Below are 26,774 nucleotides of genomic sequence, written 5' to 3'. Positions count from 1 at the left end.
ATTGGAATTGCCTTTGCTTCAATGATCAATTAGGTGAACCATTGCTGAAGTTATTCCTTGGCTAGATCCTTAATTATCACTCATTAGATTTTAGTAATTTGTTATTTAATTTTTAGTAGTTTCTTAGATTTTAGTTGAATTTCTTTGATTGTCACCTTCTGCACAAAAACACCCCCTTGTTACTGTGAACTTGAGAAGAAATAATTACTCCCAGTCCCTGTGGATTCGACCCTGCTCACCGCTATCTACAGAAATCACTTTTAGTTTGAGTAGGTTTTATTATTGCACAGGCTTCGACAACCTGTCAATTTTTGGCGCCGCTGCCGGGGACTGGTGTCAGATTAATTTGTTTCTTTTTGAGTTCACCTTGTTTTCATTTTTAATTTATTTTTTTTTTCTTATTTTTTTTATGGCTTCTAACACTTCGTATTTTGGTGAAATACTGGATTTTCTTTCCGGGAAATGCGATATGACTAGTTTTATTGCTGAGTCTGCATATGCAGAGGCAGTAAACTCTATTAGAAAAAGAATGGCTGCTGCAACCTGTAAAATTTGTTATGCCAGGGATCATTCAACAGGTATGTGCCCCGAATATCAAGATAATCAGAGTGTCCCATTCAATAATTACGGAGATTTTTCACCCTGGTCTCAAACGTGGTATGACCCTAATCCATACGGGTATGATCAAGGATGGTGGGATAACTCCAATTATAATTATTCAACGGGGCCAATGAATTTTCAGCAGTATGAGTCTCAAGAATCGTCATCTATGTCAGGTATGTATCCTGAAGAAATAGTTGAACCAATAGCTACTAACACATACCAATTCCAACAGGAGACACAAATGGAGGATGAGATGATGAAGGATGCAATGAATTATCTGGCAGATCAACTATGTCTATTGACATCCAGAGTGAATCGATTGGCTTCTCAAAGGGAAGAATTGCCCTCGGAAACCATTGTTGATCTAGAAGAAGATGAGAGTGCAATTGTCCGGCCAAATGACATGGAACTGCAAGAGTTTCAAGAAAACGGATTTAAAGATGCAGTTGAAAAGGAAGCTGAAGTGCAAGAAATGAGACTCCAGGATCAACTCATTCAAGTGAACGATTCCAGTGAACAATCTCCAAATGCGGTGACATCTTCTCCACTCCTTAATCAATATTTTCCTGACTCCTATTCTTCAACTCCTGTTACTGAAATTGATTTTATTATACCAGAAAATTTAAAATTTCATGACAGGAATAAGTTAAGAGTGGAGATGGCAAAATATCTTGAACTAATGAATGCGTGTGATGGAGGAGTGAGTGGAGAATGCAGATCATTGTTGACTTGTTTAGCGCCATTTATTAGTCCATGGAAGCCCGTAACTCGTGTGCCCAAGAATTACTCCATCTACGAGGGTTATCAGGACTATATAGAGGATGAAGCATTAAGACGAGTTACAAGATTTTATCCGCCATGAGCAAAACGTGATAATGTCTAGCCAAAGACATTAAAGAAAGGCGCTCATTGGGAGGCAACCCAATTGTTTCTTTTAGTTGTTTGTTGGTTTCGTGTCATAGTTTAAATTTGTTTTCCTTGAATTTGACTGATTTTGGGTGTTAATTTTCGTTTTTGCTGATTTGTAGGTGACCTTCAGTCATGACGCGCCCGCGTGGTGACGTGCATGAAGCTCACGATCAGAAACTTCTGGGAGCTCTCTTGCCCTCATGACGCGCCCGCGTGGTGATGTGTAGGACGCTCACGAACAGAAACTTCTGAAACTTCTGGGAGCTCTCTTGCCCTCATGACGTGCCCGCGTCACGTTCGCAGGAAAGGTAAGGATTAAAATAAAAAAAAAAAAGAAAAATATAGGAAAACTATTATTATTATTTCATTTATTCAATTAATTAAAAAAAAAAGAAAAAAATTTTATAATAATAATCAATTAAATATAGAAAAACCAAAAAATAAAGAAAAAAAAAGGAAAAAAACAAGAAGAAGAAAAATTTTTCCTTCACCGTAGCTAGTTCTTTGACTAAAAAAAAAAAAAAAAAAATTTCCTTCTTTTCTTTTCTTTCTTTTCTTTCTTTCTTTTTCTTTCTTTCTCCTTCTTTCTTTCTCTTTTCTTTCTGCTCCCTCTCTGTTGTCCGGATACCTTGACCAGCCGCCCGCCGCCGTCCACACGCCGCCACAGGCGCGGGCTCGGCCCACTGCCGCACGCAACCCCACCGCTCCACTGCCGCACCTCACGTCAAGCAGACGACCAGCTGGTGCGCCGCCGCTGCTCTCCACCGCTCGTGCTGCCACCGGATTTCCTCCAGAGTCTCGGCCTCATGCCCACACCCGCGCGCCACGAACTCGCGCGCAACTCAGACTCTCAATCGCACGCGACAGACAGCTCCCCATGCCGCCGCTGTCTGGTTTCCCCTCGCACAGCCGCGGCCCTCCTCACTTCCAGCTCCTCCGCGTCTCCGCCTGCTCGACCAGCCTGCGCCGCTGTTCATCCTTGGCCGCCAACCCATCCGACAGGTTTGGAATCAATTGGGCTCCCATCTGCTGCTTTAATTATTGCATTAATTCGAATAGTTGTTAGAGATTGTTTGGGTTTCGATGACCCAGAGTTTCTGTGGCGCAGTTGGATTATCTCTGTGGTTGTGGGTTGAGTTGCGTGGCTTTTGTGCCACTTGAGCTGCTTGTTAAAATCGGGAAAATTTATTGCCATTGTTTGGGGTGTTCTATCCTTCGATTCCAGTTCGGATTTCACGGGAGTTTATTTCAATTGCCTGTTGATTTATATCATTGAGTTGGGACCAAACTTTATCTGTAATTCTGGGCCTAATTATTTGTGCAAGCCTCTGCCTCCTAGCCGGATTGGTTTTGATTATTGACTTCAGTGCACTAGATTTCCACCTAAGGCCCCTTTGCTTGCTTTATTCCCTGGAATTTCCGTCCTCTGATGCCTTCCTTTAGGGGTTTAGCCTCTGTCTTGTGCCTGGGTTAGTACTTGAGGCCATTGCTTTACTGCTACTTTGCTTTGCTATGGCAATTGGTGAAATTTCGGAGGACATTTGCTGAAATTTTAGTTGAGCCAAGTTTCCTTTTGACTGTGAGTTGAGATTCTTATTACTTTGGGTCAGCCATTGGAATTGCTTCACTAGTAGCTTCTCCTCGATTTGTTCTGCCCCTGGACTACCTTTGCTGGATTTCGAATATTATTAGTGCACTAACTTTACTTCTCAATTGTGCGTTGGGGATCACTGGCGCTTACTGAATTGCATCTGCTGAGGTTTTGTGATTGGGTTGTGATTTTTTCAATTTCTAAAATGCTATCACTGGTATGCCATATTATTGGGGCCCTTGTTACAATTTGACTCCATTGGGTGGCACGTTCTCTTTCTTGGGGTTGGATTAACATTTGGGGCTATTACTTTACTACTGTTCTACTCTGCTATAATAATTTCATAGATTTTGGCCTACGTTGTGCACCAGTGGTACTGGTTGGGGTATTTTGACTAATATTTGTTCTTTCTAATGGGTTGGCTGCCTGATTAAAAAGGGAAAACTTGTGATTGTGTGGTTATTGTCTAATTTCTATACTGCTATTGCTGGAATTGCCGCTTCTGAGTTGAAAATTAATTATCCACTTGGAGACTTTGTTGAGATTTTGGGTGGACAGAGTTGTGCATTTACTGGTTGGATTGAGTTATGATGTCTCAGACCTTGGCCACGTACTTCTACCACATTGGTTTCCTCCACCGCCCCCGCCTACCTCTTGGCCACTCAAAGAGGGAAGTTTCGTTGTCCTCTTCACTTTCATTACTTTATTACCTCCATTGAGGACAATGTAGGATTTAGGTGTGGGGGGGGGGGGAGCAATTATGGTGCTGGTGTCTTTCGTTCATTTTCTTTTTCTTCTTTTTAGTGATTGGCTCGTAAATGCATGTCAAGGTTTGATGTTGGATTATTGCCTCTATTTCTACTTTTGCCAAGTTTTAATAATAAAAGGGTATCAAGTTCATGTGGTTGAATCCAAAAACATCTCTTTGGTGAATATCGATGATTGTTTTACTCTTATAATTTTTAGTTAACTTTCCTAGGCATAGGGAATGATTATTGGCATTTTCATGTGAATTGGTCCGGTTATTAACTTTAGTTCTCCATGTTTGAAAATGAGGCTAGCTGATGCAAGTTTTCTTTTGGTTCTTGTGTTATATTGAGTTTTTGTGATTTTTAGCTATGAATAAACTTGACTGTACTCCGCTAGTATTTACTACCGAGTAACCGGGGATTTTCACCAAAAGTGTCGATTCTCGCGTCAAAAAGTAGTAATTGCTATGAGTACGTGGTCACGTGGCGATAGAAGCTGAGTAACCGGGCTCCTTCATCCGGCCAATGTTGAAGTTCGCGTCAAAAGGCTCAAATGGCTAGCGACTAAGTCTTTTGTTACTATTGAAAAAAAAAAAAGAGAAAAAAAGAGAGAAAAGTAGGAAAAAAAATATGAAAAAAAAAGTGAAGGTTGTGTTAGTGTGTAATAAAAGTCAGCTTGCCGAATTATGGATTTAATGTTGAGATTTTGGTTAATAGTTGGACCATTTGCTGATAAATGTTATGCGTTATTCCTTTTTCTTAGATTAGTTAACATGAAATTAGAGGAGTTTGTGGTTTAGAAGCTAACCGAGATGATGTTTCTTGGACTTGACCATTGATTCTTGATTATTATTTTTCTTGGTACCTTGGCAATTTGTTGGATAGAGCAATGACCATTATCAAATTTTGGTGTCTGTGTACTTTTCTTATGCTTGAAAACAAGCATGGTTTAGGTGTGGGGGGAATTGATAGGTTGCAATTTTATCATTTATTTTATTATTAATTCCTCCTATTACTTGACTTGATGTGGATTAATTGCTAGATTCTACTCATTTTTTATATTTCGCATTTATTTCAGGGAGTAGAACGAAAATACCATAACAAGTGTCAATTTGACAATTATCAAGAAAGAGTTCAAGTAGCAGGCATCTAGGGACATTTTTGGAATATCAAACCGCAACCCTTCTTGGTAATTGGCCCGAAGACAACATTAAAAGGGGGAGGCCGAAGTCTTCTTTTTCCTCTCTCGGCTGGGCGGCGGAAGCCGCGCAGTAGCCATTAGAATAGGAGCAATAGCTTAGCTTTTGATTTCTCATCTTTTAGTTTAGTCTTGCTTTTGATTTTTCCTTTGTAGTCTTTTCTTACCTTTTTTGGTTTTCTTCTTACGGATGTCAGGAGCCAATGTGGCTTTTGTTGACTTTTCTTGTTAGCTTTATAGTATCTTCTCCTTTGACATGTCAACGGCAATTGAGAGATTGAATCACTTTCCGTAGTTTCTCGTTTTTCTTTATTCCTTCGGCCGAGTTGAATTCGCGCGAGCACGAACAATGGCCGCAGCTGTTGTTACAATTTTGCATGGGTTTCCCTCATCAATAATGAGCTAAACCCTCTTTCTAGTCAAGGAGCAATGGATGCTTTGATTCATCTAAAAACTGTGAGATCGATTTAATTTAATCTTCTCCTTTTATTTATTGGTAATTGCATATTCCTTGATTGCTAAGCTTATGGTTATTTAATTAATTGGTTGTCTTGGATCCGGATAATTAATTGATTGGGTAATCTATTGTCAATTGGGGTATTAAATCCGTAATTGTTTAATTACCTCAAAATAGTGACAACTGGCACGATTAGATTCGTGTCAGGGGGATACGCGGGCTAATTTAAAATAACCCTGGTAGTGCGTTATTTGGTTAGAATAGGGCTCCTCTAATACGTAAGGCAATTGGGGAATTAAATTCTACGGGCGTACCTAGGATTATTTCTCAATTAGAGCAGTGATTAACGGGCGTACCTTGATCACCGACACAGTAAGGAGGGGTTGATTGCCATCGCTTGTTTGGTAGTTATAACCTATTTATTGATAAATAATTGGAATTGCCTTTGCTTCAATGATCAATTAGGTGAACCATTGCTGAAGTTATTCCTTGGCTAGATCCTTAATTATCACTCATTAGATTTTAGTAATTTGTTATTTAATTTTTAGTAGTTTCTTAGATTTTAGTTGAATTTCTTTGATTGTCACATTCTGCACAAAAACACCCCCTTGTTACTGTGAACTTGAGAAGAAATAATTACTCCCAGTCCCTGTGGATTCGACCCTTCTCACCGCTATCTACAGAAATCACTTTTAGTTTGAGCAGGTTTTATTATTGCACAGGCTTCGACAACCTGTCAAAGTTGAGCGCCTGTTCCGACTGAGATATCTTAACCTGTCAGGTAACATATTGAGTGGAGAAATCCCAGTTAATCTAAGCCGTTGCTCGCTGATGAGAACCATTGATCTGTCTAAGAACACACTTCAGGGCAGGATTCCTGCTCAGCTAAGCAATTTGCAGAAGCTTGAAAGTCTTTATCTTAGTAAGAACAATTTGGCAGGACAGATTCCATCCTCGATAGGGAATATATCGTCATTGATGCAGCTCACTCTCGCGTTTAACAATTTCGAGGGCAATCTGCCCCAGGAGATGGGCTTTTTAACCAGCTTATCTAAATTAGGAGATGGAACAAATAACCTGTCTGGTGAGATCCCTCTCTCTATCTACAACATCTCAGCTCTTATTATCCTTTCACTAACAAATAATGACTTCTATGGAACTCTTCTGACCAACGTTGATCTCCTTTTACCAAATCTGCAGTATTTGTGGTTGGGTGGAAATGAATTCTCTGGCAAAATTCCAATTTCAATCACGAATATTTCTGGGCTTATCTCACTTGATCTTCCGGTCAATAACTTTAGCGGGGAGGTTCCAACCAGTACAGGAGATCTGCCATTCCTGGAAACTGTAAACCTTGAATGAAATCTCTTAGGTAGTAATTCGGTGGGAGACTGGGATTTTCTTGCATCATTCACAAACAGCAGCAACACAATGTCTCTTGAAGTGAACCATAATAACTTTGGAGGCAAAATACCTAAAGTCATGGCAAACCTATCCTATCAACTTACTAAATTAGGCATCGCAGGAAATCAGTTATCAGGAACTATCCCAATAGGACTTGGAAATCTTGTCAATTTGTATTCCTTGGACATGTCAACTAACTCTCTTTCAGGTCCAATTCCAGGTGATTTTGGCAATCTTACAACTTAAAATATTTGAGCCTAGGAGAGAACAAGTTTTCAGGAGAGATATTATCCACTCTAAGTAACATTACAACTCTTTCTGATGTATACCTGTCAAACAACAAGTTTTGAAGGCAATATATCCGGGAATCTAGAGAAGAGTAAGAGTTTGCAATTCCCGGATGTATCTAATAGTGACCTAGGTGGCATCATGAACCCACAATTTTTCAGCATTCACTTGTCACTAATATATCTGGACTTGGCACATAATTCACTGAGTGGGCCTCTGCCTCTCGAAGTAGGAAGGTTGAACCACTTGGAAGTATTCAATGTTTCATACAACAAATTTTCAGGACAATTACCTCCATCCATTCTTGACTGTCTAAACTTGCAGCATCTTCACATGCGGACCAACTTTTTCCCGGGAACAATTCCACCAAATTTGGCTTCTTAGAAAAGTATCCAGCAATTAGACCTCTCAAGTAATAACCTGACCGGACAAATACCAAAAGAAATCGAGAAGCTTCAATCTTTGAAGTATTTGAACCTTTCTTATAATAACCTTGAGGGCAAGATACCGAATACAGGAGTTTTTGAAAATGCAAGCCAGATAGCATTGATTGGAAACAACAAATTTGTGGAGGCATTCCTGAATTATCTTTTCCATTCTGTCTTGCGATGAAGGGCAAGAGCAAACTAAAGCTGAAGCTTGTTATATTTTTGTCCACAGTTTCACCAATGATGATTTTGGTTCTTGGTATGTTGATTTTTCATTTTGTGATACATGGCAAAAGGAGCAGAGGAATGGTCAGTTCCTCGACAATGCTAGCAAGAATGGACAAGCTGATAAAAGTTTCTTACCACGAACTCCATCGTGCGACTTCAGGATTCTCTCCAGAAAACTCAGTCGGATCAGGAAGTTTTGGGATTGTGTACAAAGGAAGGCTAGATGAACATGGCAATAGGGTTGTTGCAGTTAAATTTCTTGACCTTCGAAAAAATGGGGCTTCGAAGAGCTTCAAGGCTGAGTGCAAAGCATTGAAAAACATCCGCCATCGAAATCTTGTTTCAGTACTAAGCTATTGCTCCAGCATCGATTCCAGAGGTAATGAATTCAAGGCCCTAGTCTATGAGTTCATGGAGAATGGAAATCTTGACTCGTGGTTGCATCCAAATACAGCTGATGAGCCAACAGGATCAAGAAATCTTAATCTCCTCCATAGGCTAAATATTGCAATTGATGTTGCTTTAGCTTTGCATTATCTTCACAACGATTGCATAAAGGAAGTTGTTCATTGTGATCTAAAGCCAAGTAACATTCTTCTTGATAATGACCTCGTTGCTCACTTGGGAGATTTTGGATTAGCAAGGCTTCTTCCTAGCACCATCAATACTTCTTCAGATCAAGGAACTAGCAGTCTAGCAGTACCATTCCAATACAAGGAACCATCGGCTATGCAGCTCCAGGTAATATTGTTGCTACCTTCTGTTACCAAAGTTTTAAACGTAGAATCTTCAAAACATGCTGACGAGGGGACAGGGTGATGCTACTTGAAGTTTTTCTCAATTTAAGATTGCAATAAATGTCAGATTAACCATGTATATACTGACAGTAAATACACTAACATCCTTACTTACATGCATGTCAATTAATTCGAATTTAAATTTTAACTTTATTATTATTATTATAGTTATTTTTGTATATGTAGCATACGTGTGATTTTTAAAAAATATATTTTTTTGCTAATTTACATAGAGGTTAACAATCATGAGTACCAATAAGCATGGATTTGGAGTTATTTTGTCCGAAAAAGTGTTAATGTTTTACATGCGCTTGAGGATCAAAACAAAATCTCAATAATCCACCAAAACATAACCTCAAACAAGCACCTGAATTTTGTTTCCCTTTCTAGAATAATTTGTTGATGGATGAGAAAATCAACTTAAGGAAAAAAAAAGGAGTAATTTCTTAGTTTGTGATTTCTTATGGCGTGACACAAAAATTTTTATCTAAAATTTTCAGAGCACGGAATGGGCCATCAAGTTTCGACTCAAGGGGATGTTTATGCCTACGGGATTCTTTTTCTAGAGATGTTTACAGGAAAGAGGCCTACGGATGATATGTTCATGGATGGATTGGATCTGCAAAACTATGTTCAAAGATCTTTGCCTGAACATGTTTGTGTGGTTATTGACCCTTTACTTCTTTCAAATGGACAAGTTACTGCAGAAGTGGAGGACAAAGGGATGGAATGCATAGCTTCAGTTTTGAAAACTGGGGTCAATTGCTTTGCAGCATTGCCAAATGATCGAATGGCTATGGGATGAGATAGTAAGGAAATTACATCGCCTTAAAGATGGTTTTCTTCGTGCCCAATTGAACAGACCAAATTAATAAACAACTGCAACTGTCTTTTAGCAATAGTTAGCATCGGGACATGTGTATTATATAGTATTTGGTTTGTTAACTAAAACCTTTTGAAATTTTTTTTTATCAATTTTTTTTTTCAGAAATACACAAACAGAACCTAAAACCTTTTGATTGTCCTTGTCAATTGGGATGATAAATAATGTTATAGCAGTTAGATGTTTTTATTAAGGGCAAATTACGCTTTACCCCCTTGTGATTTAGTGTTTTTCGTATATAATCCCCTATAATTTCAAAAGTTATACATAACCCTCTCATGGTTTGGATCAAAGTGTTAAACTAACGGAATTTGCAATCCATGACAGAGTCATCTAAAATTCAAAAATACCCCCTATGTAAAATTGAAAATTATTTATTAACCACAGGGTGTTGTGTGTATATTTTAAAAATTATAAGGGGGTCATATGATAAAGTATTAAACCACAAGGGGTTATATGGTAACATATAAAACCATATGAGGTTAGTGCGTCACGTATATTATGTTTATGTATTTTGGTCACCCTTCACCCATTTTAATTTTTAAACAAGGGTAATTTTGACATTTTAAAAAGTTTCGTTACAAATAATCATTTCCGTTACTTTAACACTTTAATCCAAGTCATGAGGGGTTTATATATAGCTTTTGAAACTATAGGGATATTACGTAAAAAACACTAAATCATATAGAAGGGTAAAATATAATTTGCCCTTTTATTAATGAACTCAACACAGAGTTGCCTATTTGAATGTCAACTCCTTGTAATTTCTTCTTTCACTTTGAACTTTTGTGTCGTGTACTAAAACTTTTTTACACAAACATGTTTATTTATACAATGCTCTCAAGAAATTTGTGATTAAATAGTATACATTTTGCTTCATTTCTTTTCACTTTTTCCATGTAACAACAGTACTAGCCTACTGCTATAAAAAATTCGAAATCTCCCAACACACAACAAGGTCAAGGAAGAATGGAGATGACAAACGGAACCCCTCCCAACCGCCCACTTCCAGCAGGAAGAACCTCATGGAGCTCCCTCTGGCCAACTTGACAAAGATGGGGCCGTTAATTGTTGAAGACGATAAGAGCAAGAGGGCCGGAAAAGTTAAAATCACAACTCAGCAGAGCAGACAAGTGATTGAAAGCTTTGGATCTTTCCTAGAGCGGACGAGCATTGTGTTTTAGTGGCATGTAGGCTTAAAAAGCAAGTCAAAGAGCAACAACTTGGCCCTTCCCAGTTATGGTATAATGGACCATCTCTAGCACTAGTATTTGTGGGGCACCATCTCCAGTATAATAGACTGAGAAAGCTAGGGGGTGCGTTTACATTGCAATATTTGGAAGTTATTTGGGAATTTTTCAAGGAAAAACGACCTTATAATACTTTACTAAAATATGATGTATATAAGTCAAAAACAGGTGATTGAAATAATTGTTGAATGAATATTCCTCAAAAGCTTCAAAACCCTGGAGTTCAACCGATCCACCGGTCACATAATGGACTAGTGGTCATCAGGAATTGGAATATGTGGTACAAAATGTGAATACGTGATCCACTTTCTCAATTCATTTTTGTCCTAAATTGGAATAGCCTTCTAGTAGTGTTCACATTGATTTTAAATCAGTTATTGATTTGGTTTTTTATTCATAAAGTGGCTCTTCATGTCTTAAAATTTCGCATTTTGTAGAAACATTTGGATGTCAAAATAATTGAACAAAGGCCGAATTGTGAATACTGTATTACAGTGCACACTTCCGAATGCAATGTCTCTCATTACCAGGTGCCATCCTGGTTTGTTAACACCATCTAGTTAGCCGCCAGAAGAGTATTCCTATATCTTGTTTGGCTATATATATATATATATATATATATATATATATATATAAACAGCAACATTGATGAATGTTTACATTAAAACATCAAGTATCAGCTAGCTGCTAATTCTTGCCTCATTCCTTCACAAAAATGGAGCCTCAAACTATCATGTCTTGGGGGTTTTGGTCGTTATCAAGAAGCATTTTGCTTCTCTTTCTAGTCTTAGTTGCCATGAATTTGTCAGCAAAAAGTAATGCTTCAGCAGTTGATGGATTTCGTAATGACACCGATCAACTTGCTCTGCTTGAATTCAAACAGCAGATACTTGATGATCCGCATGGAGTGCTGAGCTCCTGGAATCATTCTGAGCACCATTGTCAATGGCAAGGCATCACATGTGATACTCAACATCAGAGAGTCACAGCCTTAACATTGGCTGGCAAGAGCCTGTCCGGAACCTTGTCTCCACATATAGGAAATCTCAGCTTCATGAAGTCTATCCAACTCGGGGGAAATCTGTTCCATGGTGAGATTCCACCAGAAATCGGTCGCCTGTTCCGGCTAAGATTTCTCAATTTGTCAAGAAACACCTTCAGTGGAGAAATCCCTGTTAATCTGAGCCATTGCTCACAGATAACAACCATTAGTCTATCCAGGAACAGATTACAAGGGAAAATTCCTGCTGAGCTAGGCAATCTGAAGAAGCTTGAAAGTCTTTATCTTTCAACTAACTATTTGACAGGAGAAATCCCTTCATCCATTGGGAATCTGTCATCATTGATATCACTCTACCTTGTATTCAACAATTTGGAAGGGTTTCTGCCAAAGGAAATCGGCTGGCTAACAAGATTGTCTGAGCTAGTTGCTACTACAAACCAGCTATCAGGTACGGTACCTGATTCCATCTACAACATCTCTACGATGACTAACTTTTTACTAGGAGGCAATTTCTTTCATGGAAGCATTCCAACCTACATTGGTCTCACTTTCAAAACTCTGCAAACACTGTCTCTTGGGAAAAACAATTTCTTTGGTCGTATTCCAGTTTCGATCACCAATATTTCTGGGCTCAATGCACTTGATCTTTCAGACAATAAATTTGAAGGACAAGTTCCAATTAATATTGGAGATCTATCGAATCTTCAATTCTTCAATCTTGGAGGGAATATCTTGGGAAGTAATTCCACGAGGGATTTGATTTTCATTTCATCATTAACAAATAACAGTAATCTAAGGACTTTTGCCATTGACGGTAATAATTTTGGAGGCACAATACCTAAGGTCCTGACAAACCTTTCATATCAACTCACTGGATTAGGCATGGGGGCAAATCAATTAGCAGGAACTATCCCTGAAGGATTTGGAAATTTCTTCAATCTGTATGCTTTTGATATGTCATCCAACTATCTTTCAGGTGAAATCCCAAGTGATTTCAGTAAATTTAAGAACTTGCAATTTTTGGGTCTAAATCAAAATAGGTTGTCAGGGGAAATATTGTATAACCTGTGCAATGTAACCACTCTATTCCATCTGGATTTATCAAGTAACCTGTTTGAAGGCCACAATATAGTTGGAAATATCCTTATGAACTGTCAAAACTTGCAAGAGCTGGACATATCTCAAAATAAACTCAGTGGTGTTATACCACCGCTTTTTTTTGAGATGCACGCCTCACTAGTATATATAAACATGGGGAATAACACATTCAATGGATCTCTACCTCTTGAAGTAGGGAAGCTGATCCACTTGGTTGTTTTCAACATTTCCTACAATATGTTTTCTGGGGAAATACCTCCCTCACTTGCTGATTGCTTAGACTTGGAGCATCTCCGTATGGAAGCCAACTTTTTCCATGGAATGATACCATCCAAATTGGCTTCTTTAACGGGCATCCAAGAAATAGATCTGTCAAGTAACAGCCTGACTGGACAAATACCACGAGACCTAGGAAAACTTCAATCACTGAAGTACCTGAATCTGTCCTATAATGACCTTGTAGGCGAGATTCCCACTTCTGGAATTTTTGCAAATGCAAGCCAGGTAACGTTGATTGGCAACCACAAACTTTGCGGAGGCATTCCCGAATTAGCTTTACCAACTTGCCCCATGATCAAGCCAAAGAACAATAAGAAGTCTAAGGTCATTGTAGTGTTGTCAACGGTTCTACCAGTAATGGTTTTGGCTATTGGTACAATTTTTCTGTATTACGCGGTACACCAGAGAAGAGATAGAAGGAAGAAAGATTCATCTACCATGCACACGGGAGGTGAAAAGCTCTTAAGAGTTTCTTATTTTGAGCTCAAGCATGCAACTGCAGAATTTTCTGCTGATAACTTAGTTGGATCAGGAAGTTTTGGCGTTGTTTACAAAGGCAGGCTAGATCAACATGCAAACAGGGTTGTTGCTGTTAAAGTTCTTGACGTCCAAAGAAATGGGGCTTCCAAAAGCTTCAAGGCTGAGTGTAGAGTATTAAGGAACATTCGCCACAGAAATCTAGTTTCAATCTTGACTTACTGCTCCAGCATAGATTCCAACGGTCACGAATTCAAGGCTGTAGTGTACGAATTCATGGAAAATGGAAGCCTTGACATGTGGTTGCATCCAGAGTCTGCTGAAAGAATGAAATCAAGAAATCTAAACTTTCATCAAAGGTTAAGTATTGCATTGGAGGTGGCTTCTGCCTTGGATTATCTTCACAACCACTCTGAGGTAGCAATTGTTCATTGTGACCTTAAACCAAGCAACATTCTTCTGGACAAGGACCTTGTTGCTCATGTGGGCGATTTTGGATTAGCAAGGCTTCTACCTAGAAACACTATAAGTTCTTCCCAAGAGGGAACTAGCAGTTCTGTTGTACTAAAAGGAACCATTGGATATGCAGCTCCAGGTAATTATCCTTCTAGCTATATCTGCGTAATAAAGTCTTGTATGACAGTTTTCAATTTTTTTGTCCTACCAAAAAGTGTTATTTATCTATTAGATGAGATAAGATTAAAGCATTCATGTTATTAGTACAATGGAAATGAGGGGCTCATACAAAATGTAAATTATCTATTACAAGAGCCATAAATTCTTTTTTATTTGCTATGCTGTTGATCAGAATCAATATTTTCAGAGTATGGGTTGGGGCTGGAGGCATCAACTCAAGGGGATGTCTACAGTTATGGCATGCTTTTGCTAGAGATGTTCACAGGAAGGAGACCAACGGATGCTGCATTTGTCGATGACTTGGACTTGCATAACTGTGTTAAGATGGCTTTGCCTGAACAAGTTTGGAAGATCGTGGACCCTTCACTCCTTCCAGAAGAAGTAGAACAAAACAGACAAATATATCAGGTTGATGCAGGGGATGAGGATATAGGTTTGTCAGGTGATATAAACAAGGTGCAAAAATGCCTTGTTTCGATCTTTCAAGTTGGACTGGGATGTTCCCAAAAATCATCCAAAGATCGCATGGACATGAAACAAGTCGCAAGAGAATTGCATCTCATCAGAGATGCCTTTCAAAGATGTTAATTAGATTCCTGCAGTCAGTGGAGCTTTTGAAGTACTTCTAGAGAATCAAATTAGTACTGATAAATTGCATTAGTAGAGTTTGGAATGCATAAAATGCATCAATGTTTTGATCATTGCTGAGCTTTGATAGATGAGGATTTTCCTTTTCTGTCTGTTTTTCTGCTGCAAAAGCAGCCGATAATCTAGTGAGACAACAGCAACTCCAGAATAAGCTCAATTCACTAAAGCAGCCGATTGGAAACAGAGGCAAGTCTAAAAATTAATCATCTGTGAAATTGAAAAAGATTACTACCCAGAAAATCATTTCTTAAGTTATTTTATATCTATAAAGAAGAACTCCAATGAGATTTTTGTTTAGTGATGAAGATTGAAATCAGGGATTTCAAATCTCACCATGATCAATTTATAGTTCTGACCCTTAATTGCATTTGAGTCAACAAGAATTGGTCCCTCGGAACACTTGGACCAGTCAAACTCATAGCTCACCAATCGTGCGCAGTGTGGAAAGGTTTTTCAAGTCAGTAAGTGACCATTGTCCGGATAACAATGATGATATTTCACAATGCGCACGATCTTAAATTGGTATTGCACAATTAGTTTTTTTTTTTGTTTTTTATTATAAAGTTATATATAAAAAAAAAGAAGAAACACAATAGTAGAAGTAATATAATTAATCAAATAATTTATAAATAAAATACTACGAGTCAACTCAGTATTAGTGGAAGAAAAGACTCGCTAGTAGTGAGATTTAAATCAAGAATTTCATAAATTAGTTAAGTCATTTAAATGTCATACACATCATCTATTAGTATTTCAATTACTTGTACAAGTAGGTCTAAAATGTGGCGCATGGTCACTTGGACCGAAGAGATTGAACCAGATTTATTTATTAATTTAGTGGCTAAAATTGAGATTTTAAAAATTAAAAATTTTACGTTTAATTCTCTCTTCCCTCCACCCCTTTTTTTTTTTTTTTTTAGTTTCTTAAATTCCATCCTTTCTCGAGTTTCATCCTAAAATATGCCAAGATATTAAGTCCCATTTGTTCCAACTGTTTGGGCTTATATAAGCAGAACTACAAGAATCTGTAACAGCTCAAACATTGTTCCCATTCCACAGAAACTTTTATCATTCAACCATCAGTTTGTTGCAAATTAATCCATCTTTGCCTTCACAGCCCATCGAAATTCCAAATACCATGTGGGGATTTCGCTCATCGACATTAGCGAACATTTTTCTCTTCCTCTCAGTTGCCATGAACTTTTCAGTAAGCCATGTTTCGGCTTCCAAAATATTTCAAAATGAGACTGATCGTCTGGCTCTGCTTGAATTCAAGAATCAGATATATGATGACCCGTTTGGAGTGCTGAATTCCTGGAACCATTCACAACACCATTGCCAGTGGGAAGGAGTCACTTGTGGTACTCGACACCCAAGGGTCATAGCCTTGACTCTACGGCATAAGCAGTTGTCTGGCACCATATCTCCTCATGTCGGAAATCTAAGCTTCATGAGGTTCATGGAACTTGGGGGGAATCAATTCCATGGTGGGATTCCCCAAGATTTTGGTCACCTCTTCAGGCTAAGAGTTTCGAACCTGTCAGGAAGCGCACTCGGTGGAAAAATCCCAGCAAACCTGAGCTACTGCTCAGAGTTGATAACAATTAGCCTGAGGGGGAATAAGCTGGAAGGGAAATTTCCCATTGATCAGCTAAGCAATATGAAGAAGCTTGAAAATTTAAATCTTTTGTCAAACAATTTGACGGGACAGATTCCCTCTTCCATTGGGAACTTATCATCATTGATCCGAATCGGTCTCGACTTCAACAATCTGGAGGGAAATTTGCCCATGGAGATGGGGCTCTTGAAAAGGTTGGTTCTATTAGGAGTCGCTGGAAATAAACTATCTGGTATAATCCCTGCCTCTATCTTCAATAATTCAGCTATTATGATCATTTCAGCATCCGACAATTCCTTTCATGGCAATCTCCCAACCAACATAGGCCTCACCCTGCCAAATCTGAATGCATTAGGTGTTGGGAAAAACAAGTTCTATGGTAACTTTCCAACTTCAATCACAAATGCTTCCGGGCTCGAGGTACTTGATCTTTCCAAAAATAAGTTTGCAGGCCAAATTCCAACTAATTTAGGAGATCTGAAACAACTTCAAATATTATATCTTAATGATAACCTCTTCGGCAGTAATTCTACAGGAGACTTGGATTTTATTGCATCACTGACCAACTGCAGTAATCTCAGAATTACTGACTTGGGGGGCAATAAATTTGGAGGTAACATACCTAAAGTCACGGGCAATCTATCAAATCAACTTACAACACTCTACCTAGGAGGAAACCAACTATCGGGAACCATCCCAGAAGGATTTGGAAATTTTTTCAACCTATTTGTACTTGGCCTTCAAGAAAACATTCTTTCTGGGGTCATTCCAAGAGATTTTGGCAAATTACAAAACATGCAAGGTTTGAGTCTGCACCAAAATGAGTTGTCAGGACAGATAGTCTCTACTCTATGTAATGCCACTGCTCTATACTATCTGGACTTATCATTTAACCAGTTTGAAGGGGGCAACATATTTGACACTGTTCTTATGAACTGTCAAAATTTGCAGTATCTGGATATATCTCACAACAAATTCACTGGAATTATATCACCACAGTTTTTGCAGACGCACTCATCACTGACGTACTTGAAATTTGGTGAAAATTCGTTTATTGGTTCTCTGCCTCCTGAAGTTGGAAAGCTTATACACTTGGTGGATTTCAATGTTTCCCACAACCAAGTTTCCGGAGATATACCCATGTCACTTGCTGATTGTTCAAATCTGGAGAATCTTTCCATGCAAGCCAATTTTTTCCAAGGAACAATTCCACCAAATTTGGCTTCTTTGAAGAGCATCCAGCAAATAGACCTTTCAAGTAATAACTTGACTGGATCAATACCAAAAGAACTTGAGAAGCTTCAATTTTTGAGGTACTTAAACCTTTCCTACAACGACATCGAGGGAGAGATACCGAACAGAGGGATTTTCATCAATGCAAATCAAATATCATTGATTGGCAACAACAAACTCTGTGGAGGCATTCCAGAATTGGAGTTCCCACCTTGCCCAGTTATCAGAGGGAAAAACAGAGGAAAGCTGAAGGTTATCATATTGCTGTCCATTCTTTTACCGGCAACGCTCCTGGTTCTTGGTACAGCGTTGTTATATTTCTTCGTTTGTCAAAAAGGAGAAAGAAAAATGGCAGCCGGATTCTTTAGCATGCCCACAAGAGTCGATAAGCTCCTGCGAATTTCTTACCATGAACTTCATCGCGCAACTTCAGGATTTTCTCCAGAAAACTTGATTGGTTCAGGAAATTTTGGAGCTGTCTACAAAGGAAGGCTAGAAAAACATGGCAGCAAGCTTGTAGCAGTCAAAGTTCTTGATCTTCAAAAGAATGGGGCTTCCAAAAGTTTTAAGGCCGAGTGCAAAACATTGAGAAATATTCGCCATAGAAACCTCGTCTCTATTGTGAGTTATTGCTCCAGTATTGATTCCAAGGGTGATGAATTCAAAGCTCTAGTCTATGAGTATATGGAAAATGGAAATCTGGACCTGTGGCTGCATCCGGAGACAGCTGATCAAGCAACAAGCTCAAGAAGCCTTAGTCTTTCTCAGAAGCTGAATATTGCAATTGATGTGGCTTCAGCATTGCAGTATCTTCACAACCACTGTGAAGCAGAGATTGTTCATTGTGATCTAAAACCAAGTAACATTCTTCTTGACAATGATCTTGTAGCACATGTGGGTGATTTTGGATTGGCAAGGCTTCTCCCGAAACCCACCAACATATCTTCCGAGCAAGGAACCAGCAGTACTATTGCTATGAAAGGAACAATCGGTTACGCTGCCCCAGGTAAATACAAACTTTTATGGTCAAGATGTCACTTAAATTGTGCACAAACTATTAAGGTTTAGACACAAAAAATAGGGCAAATTATATTTTACCCCCATATGGTTTAGTATCTTTTGTACATAACCTCCTATGGTTTCAAAAGCTATACATAACCCTGGCATGGTTTGGATTAAAGTGTTAAAGTGACGGAAATGATTTTTCATAATGAAACCTTTACAAATATCGAAATTACACTTGTTTAAAAATTAAAATGGATGAAATGATTAAAGTCTATAAACATAATATATATGACGCATTAATCCTGTGTAATTTTATGTTTTACTATATAACTCTCTTATGATTTAATATTTAACCATATAACCTCCTTATGGCTTTCGAAATATACACATAACCTCCCTGTGATTAATAAATAATTTTCAACTTTACATAGGGGTATTTTTGATATTTTAGGTGACTTCATTATGGATTACAAATTCTGTTACTTTAACACTTTAATCTAAATTATGAGGGGATTATATATAATTTTTAAAACTATAGGGGGTTATGTACAAAAATACTAAATTACAGAGGGATAAAGTGTAATTTGCCTCTTTAACTCATTCTTTATTTCATTGTGAAGCGGAGTAAAGAACTTTGGGAGATATAATAGCTGATTCTTTTTATTTTTTTCCCTTCTCAATGTCATGTCACACATTCTCTCTTCTCATCTCGTTTAGCATATTTAGAATAACTTTTTAAAATCACTTTTATCTCATTCTTTGATTTTTAAATATGTATATATATATATATATATATATATATATATATATATATATTATTTGTTTGTCATTTATCATTTTCAACCCTTGATTTATCATATCATTTGATAATTTCATGAATAATCAAACTCGCAGAGTATAGGTTAACAAATATATTCATATGGAAATAGCTGTACTGTTGCATTGTTTTGGGATAATGCTGTTTCGTTCCTTAAGATTCTTGTTCAGAGATTTAAAAGGAGTAAATTTTAAACTCTTTCTCCCAAGTTCTATGATCTGTTGATCTCATTTTTCTATGGGATAACAGAGAAAATATACATAGAGCTTTAATGTTAACGTACATTTTGAACTAACAAACCACATTAATAATTCAATAATTCAAAATTCAAATTGAAACTAATATGAACTAACAATAGGGTAAAATAAGAAGGATAAAGTTTGTATACATTGACACAAGCGATGTTGGATGTATGGCAGCTAATTACCATTTGAAAATTGAATGTTATGTTTGACATAGGTGGCACGCATCTAAATCCACTTGTGTATACGCTGCTAGTGAATACAAAATTTATCCAAACAAGAAAAATATACATATTATTGGAACAAGTGGCAAGAAAATAGTGGCATGTCCACTATGGAGAAGAAAATAAAAAAGCAAGCAAAAATGAAAAATAAAAAAAGATGAGAAATAGCAAATAAATTCATGTCCTTAGTTTAAAAAAATTGTAAATGACTTTTTGTCAGGTTCTTGGATGATATACTCTGTATATTGACAGTTAGTTTTAAGAAGTAACTTATTGATAAAACGATTTTCGGGGACAATAAGCAATTGACCCAGCTTCGTAGTGATTCACTTTTAACAATTTCAGTTACGTCTCATTTACGAACTAGTACTTAGTAGCTATGTTTAATTTACCCCAATCTAACAATTGATTCAGTTTCAGTCCCTTACATAATTTTCCCTATTATCTTTAGTTTTTCTTGTACAACGTAACAATAATATATCTAAAAACAAAAATACAGAGTACGGAATGGGTGTTGCGGCATCAACTCTGGGGGATGTCTACAGCTATGGAATTCTTTTGCTGGAGATGATCACAAGGAAAAGGCCAACAGATGATATGTTCATGGACGAGCTTGATCTACATAATTTTGTTAATAGAGCCTTGTCTGGACACGTTTATGAGATCGTGGACCCTTTGCTTCTGTCTAAAGCAGGTGATGAAAACAAAAGAACGACTGCTGGAGGGGATGAAACTGATGGTGGAAGGAAGATGGATTGTGTTATTTCCCTGTTGAAAATCGGGCTCAAATGCTCAGAGAAATCGCCAAATGATCGGATGCACATGAATGAAGTAGTCGGAAAATTGCATCATATTAAGGATGTTTTTCTTGGTGTCAGGGCATATCAAAAAAATCTTGAAGCTTCATAGCCACAGGTACATACAAGATTTTAATACGGTTCACAAGTTGGAAGTTCATTTCTTCTATATTTTAGATAAGCAATTTCATTCTTGATATAGTCTTACAAGCTAACTCATTCTTTTATTCAGAATCTATTTTAGCCAAAAGCAAAAGGAAAACAAAACAAAAGTTATGTTTTGTGCTCAGTAGAGTGGAAAAAGGATGTCTTCTTGCAGGTACTAATGCATAAAATCTTGATTTGCAGCTGTTTGTTTGTTGGTCTGAGTCTCCGAGCTGAAGTTGCTAGTCTGATGAGTTGATAACGAAGACACCTTTTGTTGAATTGTCAAGCATTGCGGCTTGACTTGTGGCAAAATTTTTTGTCTCACGTCAGATGCTGCGTAAGGAAGTTATTCTTCCTTTCATCCCACATCGCAGTAAATAGCAGGAAAGGCTCCGATAGAGAGCCTATAAATAGAAGAGGCCTCTGAAGGTTTTAACTCGCACCACTCAAGAAAGTTATATGGGTTATTAGTTTCTTGAGTCATCTAGCCCATTCAGTTAAATATTTTAGGCTCTCTTGTTTTGAGTTTAGAAATATTTTCTAAACTCTTTTGTAAGTGCCTATTGGCCTAGGAACCACTTTCCTACGGCTTTTGTATTTCTTCTTCATAATAGAAATATTGCTCCTCCCTCGCCCGTGGACGTAGGTCAATTTGACCGAACCACGTAAATCTTCTGTGTCTTTTTATTTGCTTTGTTATCCGTCTTTATATGGTCGGTTTTACCGCCTAATTATTATATGGCTGGTATCTACCACCTATCTATTATATGGTCGGTTATACCGCCTAATTTGTGCTAACTTGAGTTTGTCTATTTCCTGGCCCGGTCCTAACAAAATGGTATCAGAGCTGGTTGTTATATTTTGCAAGACAGGTTCATCTGGTGGGGCCCGTTCATCTGGTGGGGCCCGTCCATCCTGTGGGGCCCACTCATCCTGTGGGGTCCGTTTATCTGTAGGGCCTACTCACCTTTTGGGGTCCGTTCATCCCCGTGGGGCCCGCCTATCTCGTGGGGCCCGCTCACCCTGTGGGGCCCGCTCTCGAGACTTGCATATTTGTTTGGCCAGTTTTTTGAGACAAACTTCAGGTTACAGATTTTGTGGCAACAATGACGATAACAAAGACGGTTGTCGAGAAATTCGACAGGAATGTCAATTTCGGCATGTGGCAGCTTAAGATGGAGGCCATTCTTGTTCAAGACGGAGTTGACTTGGCAATTCAAGGAATTGAGAAAAAGCCAGAAGATGTGACAGATGCAAATTTTGCTGTGATGGATAAGAAGGCAAGATCCAGCATAATCCTAAATCTCTCCGATGAGGTATTGCGTGAGGTAGCAACGGAGACTTCGGCCAAGGCTATGTGGGATAAATTGAAAGCCTTGTATATGAAGAAGACAGTCGAGAATCGGCTATATTTGAAGCAGAGTTTGTACATGCTTCGGATGTCTGAAGGTACATCTATACTCTCCCATCTTGATAAATTTGATTCCATTATTATGGATTTGGAGAATATAGATTCGAAAATTGATGATGAAGATCAAGCCCTATTACTTTTGTGTTCCCTTCCCCAATCTTTTAAGCATTTTCGTGATACTATGATATATGGAAAGGAAACAATTTCATATCGGGAAATTAAATCTGCATTAAAATCTAAAGAGCAGATTGATAGGGATATTATTGGGGAAACTAGTGGGAGTCAAGCCGATGGCTTGTTTGTTCGGGGTAGATTTGAAAAGAGAAACACAGAAAATAGAAGTAGATCCAAGTCCAGACATAAAAATGTGGTGTGCAACTATTGTAAAAAGAAGGGCCACATTATCTCTGATTGCTTTAAATTGAAAAATAAAGAAAAGCAAAAGGAGAAAAGGAGTGAAACCACCGAGGCTAGTATTGCCGTTGATGAGAATGATGGAACTATTTTCTGTGCAACAGAAAATAATTTTAGGTCTAACAATGAGTGGATTTTAGATTCGGGTTGTTCATATCATATGTGTCCCAATAAGGCCTGGTTTTCAACATATGAATCAACTGAAGGTGGAGTTGTCTTAATGGGCAACAACGCTGTTTGTAAAGTTGTTGGCAAAGGCACAATCCGGATTAAAATGTACGATGGTATTGTGAGGACGCTCACAAATGTTAGACATGTTCCAGATTTGAAGAAAAATCTCATCTCTTTGGGAACTCTTGAGTCTATCGGGTGCAGGTATTCAGGTGGAGATGGAATTCTCAAAATCACTCGAGGAGCTCTTGTTGTTATGAAGGCACACAGATCTGGTACTTTGTATATTTTGCAGGGATCTACTGTTACAGGTGCTGCTGCTGTTTCAACATCATCTTTGACAGATACAGACATCACCAAATTATGGCATATGCGTTTGGGGCACATGAGCGAAAAAGGCTTGGGTATACTAAGCAAAAGAGGACTTCTTTGTGGACAAAGTACCGGTCCATTGGAATTCTGTGAACATTGTATTTTTGGGAAGCAGAAAAGAGTCAGCTTCAGTTCACCAGCAATTCACAAGACAAAAGGTACTCTTGATTACATTCATTCAGATCTATGGGGTCCTTCTCGTGCTCCTTCAAAAGGTGGTGCCAGGTACATGTTGACTTTCATTGATGATTACTCAAGGAAAGTTTGGGTCTATTTTCTTAAGCATAAAAATGATGTTTTCTTAACTTTCAAGCAATGGAAAGTTTTGATTGAGAAACAAACAGGAAAACATGTTAAGCGGTTGAGAACAGATAATGGCATGAAATTTTGTGAAGGTGAATTTAATGAATTTTGTAAGAATGAAGGAATTGTTCGACATCACACCGTCAGAATGACGCCTCAACAAAATGGTGTGGCCGAACGTATGAACAGAACGCTTTTGGAGAGAGCAAGGTGTATGATCTCCAATGCAGGGTTGACAAACGACTTTTGGGCAGAGGCGATCAATATGGCCTGTTATATTGTCAACCGTTCTCTTTCTGCATCTCTTGATTTCAAAACTCCTGAGGAAGTTTGATCAGGTACTCCTGCTGATTACTCCAATTTAAAAGTTTTTGGGTGTCCAGCATACATGCACGTGAATGATGAAAAATTGGAGCCTAGGGCTAAAAAGTGCATTTTTCTTGGGTATGCTTTTAGGGTGAAAGGATACAGATTATGGTATCCTGATCCCAAATCCCCAAAATTTGTAATCAGTAGAGATGTTACTTTTGATGAATTGTCTATGTTATCTTCCAAGAAGGAGTCTTCTAGTCCTTGTACTACTGATAGTACACAGAAGCAGGTGGAGCTTGATATTGGCAGTTCTGGTCCTTCTCAATCCAAATCTTCTATTCAGCAAGTGCCAGTAGATGCACTTGTATCTACTATTGAAGATAGTTCAGAAGAAGAGGAGTATTTCATAGCCAGAGATAGACAAAGGAGAGACATTCGACCACCACAAAGATATGCAAATTTAGTTGCATATGCTTTATCTGTTGCAGAAGAAACTGATGCAGTTGGTGAGCCTTCCACCTATTTAGAAGCAGTTTCTTGTGATGATTCTGCAAAGTGGTTGATTGCGATGAATGAAGAAATTGAATCTCTTCATCAGAATGAAACTTGGGTTCTTGTAAAGCCGCCGTCAGCTAAGAAAATTGTTGGTTGCAAGTGGGTCTTCAAGAAAAAGGAAGGTATTCCAGGGGTTGAAGATGCAAGATATAAAGCACGATTGATTGCAAAGGGCTATAGTCAGGTACAAGGTGTTGATTTTAATGATATATTCTCACCTGTTGTTAAACATAGCTCTATTCGTGTTTTGCTTGCTTTAGTTGCCATGTATGATTTGGTGTTAGAGCAGCTTGATGTTAAGACAGCTTTCTTGCATGGCGAACTTGAAGAACAAATTTATATGAGACAACCCCAGGGTTTTGAAATTGAAGGTAAGGAAGACCATGTTTGCTTGTTGAAGAAATCCTTATATGGATTGAAGCAGTCTCCAAGACAATGGTATAAAAGGTTTGATTCCTTTATGTTGGGTCATGGTTATTTGAGGAGCATGTATGATAGCTGTGTTTACTTCCGGAAGTTAAATGATGGTTCTTTCATTTATTTGCTGCTTTATGTTGATAACATGCTCATTGCTGCCAAGAATTTGTCAGAAATTCACACTTTGAAACTGCAATTAAATAGTGAATTTGAAATGAAAGATTTAGGAGCAGCTAAGAAAATTCTTGGCATGGATATTAAGCGAGATCGAGGAGTATAAAAGTTGTTCTTGACCCAGAAAAATTACCTTGAGAAAGTCTTGGAGCGTTTTGGCATGAAAGATGCTAAACCAGTATCTACTCCTCTTGCTAGCCATTTTCAGCTATCTGCTGCTCAATCACCAAAATCAGATGAAGAGGAAGATTATATGACACGGGTTCCTTATTCCAGTGCAGTCGGCAGTGTTATGTATGCAATGGTTTGTACTCGTCCAGATATCTCACAAGCAGTCAGTGTTGTTAGCAGATATATGTCTTGCTCTGGTAAAACACATTGGCAGGCTGTAAAGTGGATTCTCAGATACTTGCGAGGTACTTCAAATGCATGTTTGGAGTTTGGAAGAAATAATAATACTTTGGTTGGTTTTATAGATTCAGACTACGCTGGGGATCTTGACAGGAGAAGATCACTTTCAGGCTATGTATTTTGCATCGGCGGTTGTGCTGTTAGTTGGAAAGCTACTCTACAACCTGTCGTAGCTTTGTCTACTACAGAAGCAGAATATATGGCTGTGACCGAGGTAATCAAAGAAGCCTTGTGGTTGAAGAGTTTATTTAGCGAGCTAAGTCTATATCAAGGTGTTACTGATATTCACTGTGATAGTCAAAGTGCCATACACTTGACTAAAGATCAGATGTATCATGAGAGAACGAAACACATTGATGTGAAGTATCACTTCATTCGGGATATCATTGCCGAGGGAAAAGTCCTTATTCAGAAAATCAATACTAAGGACAATCCAGCCGATATGTTTACGAAACCTCTTCCAGTTTACAAGTTCAAGCAGTGCTTGGATTTGGTTGGTGTTCATTGTTGGTGATTTAACCCCATTGGGGCTTATGTGAAGAAGGTGGAGCAGTTTTACTATTGTCGATGGTGAAACTCAAAATTATGCCAAGGTGGAGATTTGTTGAATTGTCAAGCATTGCGGCTTGACTTGTGGCAAAATTTTTTGTCTCACGTCAGATGCTGCGTAAGGAAGTTATTCTTCCTTTCATCCCACATCGCAGTAAATAGCAGGAAAGGCTTCGATAGAGAGCCTATAAATAGAAGAGGCCTCTGAAGGTTTTAACTCGCACCACTCAAGAGAGTTATATGGGCTATTAGTTTCTTGAGTCATCTAGCCCATTCAGTTAAATATTTTAGGCTCTCTTGTTTTGAGTTTAGGAATATTTTCTAAACTCTTTTGTAAGTGCCTATTGGCCTAGGAACCACTTTCCTACGGCTTTTGTATTTCTTCTTCATAGTAGAAATATTGCTCCTCCCTCGCCCGTGGACGTAGGTCAATTTGACCGAACCACGTAAATCTTCTGTGTCTTTTTATTTGCTTTGTTATCCGTCTTTATATGGTCGGTTTTACCGCCTAATTATTATATGGCTGGTATCTACCGCCTATCTATTATATGGTCGGTTATACCGCCTAATTTGTGCTAACTTGAGTTTGTCTATTTCCTGGTCCGGTCCTAATACCTTTGGCTTTTTATTTGGAAAAATAAATGGATGACTGGAACATATATCTATAGTCCTCTTC

General features: G+C 38.2%; 2 protein-coding genes and 1 long non-coding RNA gene across 5 annotated transcripts; all 3 read left to right on the top strand.

Annotated features, from left to right (window-relative positions):
- Positions 1 to 2,379: 2,379 nt before the first annotated feature.
- On the top strand, positions 2,380 to 5,307 carry LOC140013325 (uncharacterized). Its single transcript, XR_011820412.1, has 2 exons — positions 2,380 to 2,514; positions 4,931 to 5,307. It is a non-coding gene; the product is annotated as an uncharacterized lncRNA (long non-coding RNA).
- A 6,113-nt stretch (positions 5,308 to 11,420) lies between these two features.
- On the top strand, positions 11,421 to 15,077 carry LOC113706797 (probable LRR receptor-like serine/threonine-protein kinase At3g47570). 3 transcript variants are annotated; one of them, XM_027228806.2, is made up of 3 exons: positions 11,421 to 12,236; positions 13,350 to 14,237; positions 14,451 to 15,077. In XM_027228806.2, exons 1-3 carry the CDS (start codon positions 11,501 to 11,503, stop codon positions 14,864 to 14,866), a joined length of 2,040 nt encoding a protein of 679 aa, XP_027084607.1. In that variant the 5' UTR covers positions 11,421 to 11,500; the 3' UTR covers positions 14,867 to 15,077. The 3 variants fall into 3 exon arrangements, with proteins under 3 accessions (XP_027084607.1, XP_027084606.2, XP_027084605.2); XM_027228805.2 differs by lacking the exon at positions 11,421 to 12,236 and having other exon boundaries at positions 12,243 to 14,237; positions 14,466 to 15,077; XM_027228804.2 differs by lacking the exon at positions 11,421 to 12,236 and having other exon boundaries at positions 12,243 to 14,237.
- Positions 15,078 to 16,064: 987 nt separating this feature from the next.
- Positions 16,065 to 21,696, top strand: LOC113706093 (uncharacterized). The gene is made up of 3 exons (XM_027227982.2): positions 16,065 to 18,783; positions 20,565 to 20,980; positions 21,211 to 21,696. Exons 1-2 carry the CDS (start codon positions 16,065 to 16,067, stop codon positions 20,972 to 20,974), a joined length of 3,129 nt encoding a protein of 1,042 aa, XP_027083783.1. The 3' UTR covers positions 20,975 to 20,980; positions 21,211 to 21,696.
- The last annotated feature ends 5,078 nt before the right edge of the window (positions 21,697 to 26,774 follow it).

The sequence above is a fragment of the Coffea arabica genome, chromosome 8c (assembly GCF_036785885.1).
Source record: "Coffea arabica cultivar ET-39 chromosome 8c, Coffea Arabica ET-39 HiFi, whole genome shotgun sequence".
Lineage (NCBI taxonomy): Eukaryota > Viridiplantae > Streptophyta > Magnoliopsida > Gentianales > Rubiaceae > Coffea > Coffea arabica.
This window is presented reverse-complemented; position numbering and strand designations above follow the sequence as displayed.

Excerpts from the sequence above, each read along its gene's own strand:
- LOC113706797 (XM_027228804.2), top strand. The coding sequence starts at position 12,272 with ATGACTAACTTTTTACTAGGAGGCAATTTCTTTCATGGAAGCATTCCA. Across the intron at positions 14,238-14,450 it reads CATTGGATATGCAGCTCCAG|AATCAATATTTTCAGAGTAT; the intron begins GTAATTATCCTT and ends GCTGTTGATCAG.
- LOC113706093 (XM_027227982.2), top strand. The coding sequence starts at position 16,065 with ATGTGGGGATTTCGCTCATCGACATTAGCGAACATTTTTCTCTTCCTC. Across the intron at positions 18,784-20,564 it reads AATCGGTTACGCTGCCCCAG|AGTACGGAATGGGTGTTGCG; the intron begins GTAAATACAAAC and ends ACAAAAATACAG.